This window comes from Carassius carassius, chromosome 34, assembly GCF_963082965.1.
Source record: "Carassius carassius chromosome 34, fCarCar2.1, whole genome shotgun sequence".
Classification (NCBI taxonomy): Eukaryota; Metazoa; Chordata; class Actinopteri; order Cypriniformes; family Cyprinidae; genus Carassius; species Carassius carassius.
In genome coordinates this window covers 20493019-20497385 of record NC_081788.1, presented here as the reverse complement: position 1 = coordinate 20497385, position 4367 = coordinate 20493019, and the positions used below count along the sequence as shown (strand labels likewise).

At 37.7% G+C, this 4367-nt stretch overlaps 1 protein-coding gene across 1 annotated transcript; it reads right to left on the bottom strand.

Moving 5' to 3' along the window:
- Positions 1-212: 212 nt before the first annotated feature.
- LOC132115211 (leupaxin-like) lies at positions 213-4128 on the bottom strand. The gene is made up of 9 exons (XM_059523602.1): positions 4001-4128; positions 2947-3071; positions 2365-2417; positions 2119-2218; positions 1659-1928; positions 1411-1584; positions 960-1041; positions 732-880; positions 213-546 (listed from the first exon to the last, which is right to left on the bottom strand). Exons 1-9 carry the CDS (start codon positions 4098-4100, stop codon positions 280-282), a joined length of 1320 nt encoding a protein of 439 aa, XP_059379585.1. The 5' UTR covers positions 4101-4128; the 3' UTR covers positions 213-279.
- Positions 4129-4367: the final 239 nt, after the last annotated feature.

Below are 4367 nucleotides of genomic sequence, written 5' to 3'. Positions count from 1 at the left end.
AAGTTTTTTTCTCAAATAAAATTGAAAACATTGTGTATGTATCACTCCTTCCTTCTTCCTTTTTCTTTCTAAAACACTGGTTCTCAATCAGGGAGCTGGGGCCAACTAGGGGGCCTCTGCAAACTTCCAGAGGGCCACAGTGTGGCTTAAAAAAATATATAAAAAAATGACTAATATTTAAAAATGATCTTAAATGCAATCTGGAAGAAAAATATCATGATGTAAGATGAAGTCCCTAACTAATTTTTACACTTCTGGAATCATCTTACAGTACTTCTTTCACACAAAGAGTTTCTCGTGACATACTGAACAGTACGGCTTCCCTCCCTGCTCCTTAAACACACCCTGACTCAGCTGCCGAAGGCAGAACGCACACACAAAGTGATCAGGGTGAAACTTGCGGTCCATAGCAGCGATGCAGCGACCCGAGATGGGCTCTCCACAGGTCCCACACAGAGTGCCCTGTCTAGAGTGGTAGTGCAGGGAACAGAGGGGCCGACCGTTCAACTCAAGGAAGCATCCGTCTGTAAAAGGCTTCAGACAGTCCTGGAGAGATGCAGAAACATTTAATGAACAAGAATGTTTCTGGAGTGACAGATTGAGCAGGTGAAGAATTCACCTTTGAAGCTCACCACAATGGTACAGACTGACTGACTCCATATTCCTTATTTAAAAGGAGTGAGTCACATGATGTATTGCATTCAAGCCTTCAATGCCACTAATTCACTCACCGCACATACAAAGCAGTCAGGGTGCCAGGTTCCATTGGCTGCAGTCAGATAGTTCTCCTTCACTGGCTCTCCACAGCCAGAGCATTTGGGTGCAAAGAGTCGGTAGAAATCCCTAGAGCAATATGGTTTACCATCTCTCTCCAGAAAACCTTGAAAAGACAGATTCATTCAGTACAAAACGTGATTTCTCTTTTTATACAGTCTATGTGGAATATGCACTTGTCTCACCATCAGGTCCAAACAGATCTCCACAGTGGGTGCAGAAAAAATGTTCTGGGTGCCATGTTTGATCCATCGCTGTTAGAATGTTCTGTGAAAAACACAATAAATGACCACCTGCTTCATTGGCTTGAATAATTCATTTGTTTGTGAAAGGAAAGAGTTTAAAATTATATTTATTTATTTACTTGTTTTATTTTAAGTAATTTTATTGCGTTGTATTGCTATTTACTGTAGTTAGTTTAGTAGATGGGTCTAGAGCGGTAGTTCTCAACTGGTGGGTTAAGACCCAAAAATAAGTCATATACCTGTACAGCAGTGAAAAAAATAAATATATATATGTATATATTCAATAAAAACTATATTTTTGTTTTAAACTTGTAATTCTAATTTTCACTTAACATGCCCAGGGAAATTCTAATAAGGAGCTTTCAGAGGGTAAATAGAGACATATGGTCACCAGAGCAATAGGACCCTTGCAGTAAGCGCAGCGAGGGGAGAAGAGGTTCTGGTAGTCTTTCTCGCAGTACGGCTTGCCATCTCTCTCAAAGAAACCACAAGTGCTGAGTTCTTCCCTGCATGCCGTACACACAAAGTGTTCTGGGTGCCACACCTGACCCAGAGCTGTGATCATCTGCAGTTTGGGATATAGGATTACATTTATTTGTTCATACAGAAAACTGACAGTAATTTGCATTTTGCTTGTACCTTTCCAGCTATACACTTGCCACAAGAAGCACAATGGCCTTTGGCAGCTGTGTGGACCCCCATTTTCTCCATGTCCGTGCTGAGAGAGCCCAGCAGGTCATCTATAGTATCCACATTCTTGGATACTTTCTCTGACAGAGGAGGATGCTGTGGTTTCTTAGTCTCTTTTTGGCTTCCACCATCACTTTCTTTAGTTTCCTGAGGTTTTTTGTCTTTTATTGACTTGCAAGCCAATGGAGGTGGGTTTGATGTGGGAACTGATTCTGAAACCTAGAAAATAAAGCATTTTTAGAAAATTTTAATGACTTTTCTTTAAATAAATGACTTAAGGGGGGTATAAATGAGGAGCCTTAATATGCTTATACTGCCCTCTTCAGGTGATACTCATAATGTGCAATAGAGATTCAACTTCGCTGATGCATGAACTGGTAAACTGATGTCCACCTCATGTTTCTCTCACCTCCAGGCCTAGCCCTAGCAGCTCATTCATGATGGAGTCAAGCTCCCGTGTAGCTGTGCTGGGACTCATCACTCCTGCTTCCACAGGGACTGGAACCACACTAAAAAAAGATTCCTCTTATTGAACAGCTGGATCTCAGAGGATGCCATGTATGCCAAAACGTTTTTTAACAATACTTTATAAATATTATACATCATCGGATTTTTCTTCTACAAATTTTGGAAAGAGGTGGATATACGTACGTACCTGTAGGGATTATATTTATTTCCTGGACCACCAACAAATCCAGAAGATTCAGTCTGTAACGGCAGGAAAAAGACCTTAGAATGGCTCCGTTTGGGCCTAAATATTGTAGACATTTAAATAGTTCAAAGTTTGGGGACAGTAAGGTTTTATTTTTTTCAAGAAATTCATACTTTTATTCTGCAAGGATGAATTTGTCCAAAATGAAAGCAAAAATAATGTTAAACAATTTTTTTATTCATACCATATGAATGAACTTTATATTCTGTAAAGAATACTGAAAAATGTATCACGGTTTCCACAACAATGGAACACCTGTTTTCAACATTGATAATAGTAAGAATTGTTTAGTGACCAAATCAGCATATTTGAGTGATTTCTAAAGGATCATGTGAAACTCAAGACTTGAGTAATGATGCTGAAGATTCAGAATAACTTACACTTCAAAATATATTAAAATAGAAAACGGTTATATAAAATTGTAATAATATACGCATAAGAGACAAATATCACCAACCCCAAACAGTTTATGAAACTTTTTTCAAATTCTTGTTTAAATTCAATTTGAAAATGAAATGTAATTACTTGTTCAAGCTGTGTTGTGTTGTTACTTTTAACCAAGGCTCCCAGTTGGAGAGTTTTGGGTGGAATGGGTGCAGGAACATTTGAAGTCTGGGTGGAGCTCTGAGCCAACTCCTCCAAAAGCATGTCTGCAATATTGTATTCACACATGTGAAACACCTTCACTGAAATGAGTGACACTGAACACACAAACTTTGACACATACACTGACAAAAAAAGAAAAAAAAGTAAGCATGGTTATGATTGAACTAAAGGTAAAGCCACTGTGCATTATTTCCTGAGGAAGTGAAAAGGCACGTTGCTCTCATCACAACGGAAGCAGAACAGTAAATAACAAACAAATTAATTTGAAACCTTTGCCACTCTTTTGCTGCTCCCTTTTTGCTGACATAGATAAGTCACTTAATATAGAAATGGGTGATCTGACTCACTTCTTTCAAAATACCAAGTAAACTGGGAGTTTTCCTTCACAAAAAAAAAAATTAATTCACAAGCATGTCAATTCATTTCTAAGAGTGACAGGAGTCATTCCTTCTCACAGGGAAGAAAAATAAAAACTTAGAATACCAGTAAAGAATATGCCAATATTTATATATTTCTTCCTCTTCTTCTTCTCCTTCTTCATCTTCTTTTTTTATTTTGGATGACATTCTTTTAGAATGGCCTGGGATTCAGGGATTCTACACTGATGCTGCTGTCTGGTTGTTGTTTTTTAAATGCTTCATGCTCTATTTTCTAAAATATCACAGATTGTCACTTATAAAAATGCACATGGTCACACTGAAATGCGTGACACACCAATGCATGTTTAAATGTAATTTGAGGAAACCAATGAAGATGTCCCAGAAAAAAATTATCATACCACAAATACCTGCTTGCATTTATAGGTCACAGTCTAAATGAGACTACCAGAGAATCGTAGTATAAATAATATACATTAAACGTAGAATAGAAAATCATCACAGTCTTTGGATTATAAATCTGTTACATCTTTAGAGATTCTACACGGTTTAAGTCTTTAGTGTTAGAATGACATATAAAAGGTTGAACAACTCACCAAGTTCATCCATGGTGGTCTGGGGTGTGAGATGAGAGGTAAGCAGTGTGTGTTGTGTGTTTCTAGTGAGCATGTGTGGTAGGGTGATCTGATGATACATGCAGCTGTGTGGGTTGAGCCCAATCTCACATGTGAAACTGATGTTGCTTCCTTTTTGTATTCTCAGTGTATCACTCCTTTGCATTCTATGCAGTCTTTCAACCTGTTGCATTTTGCTACTGTTTGCTAACGGCACTTTGAATATTTTGAGTGGCTGTGTGGGCTCTATTATAGAAATCAGATGAGCTTCTGTACCCATTTAATAAAATACTTTAATTTTATTGCTATTAATTATTGTAGTAGTAATAAATAATTGTTTACAAAACCA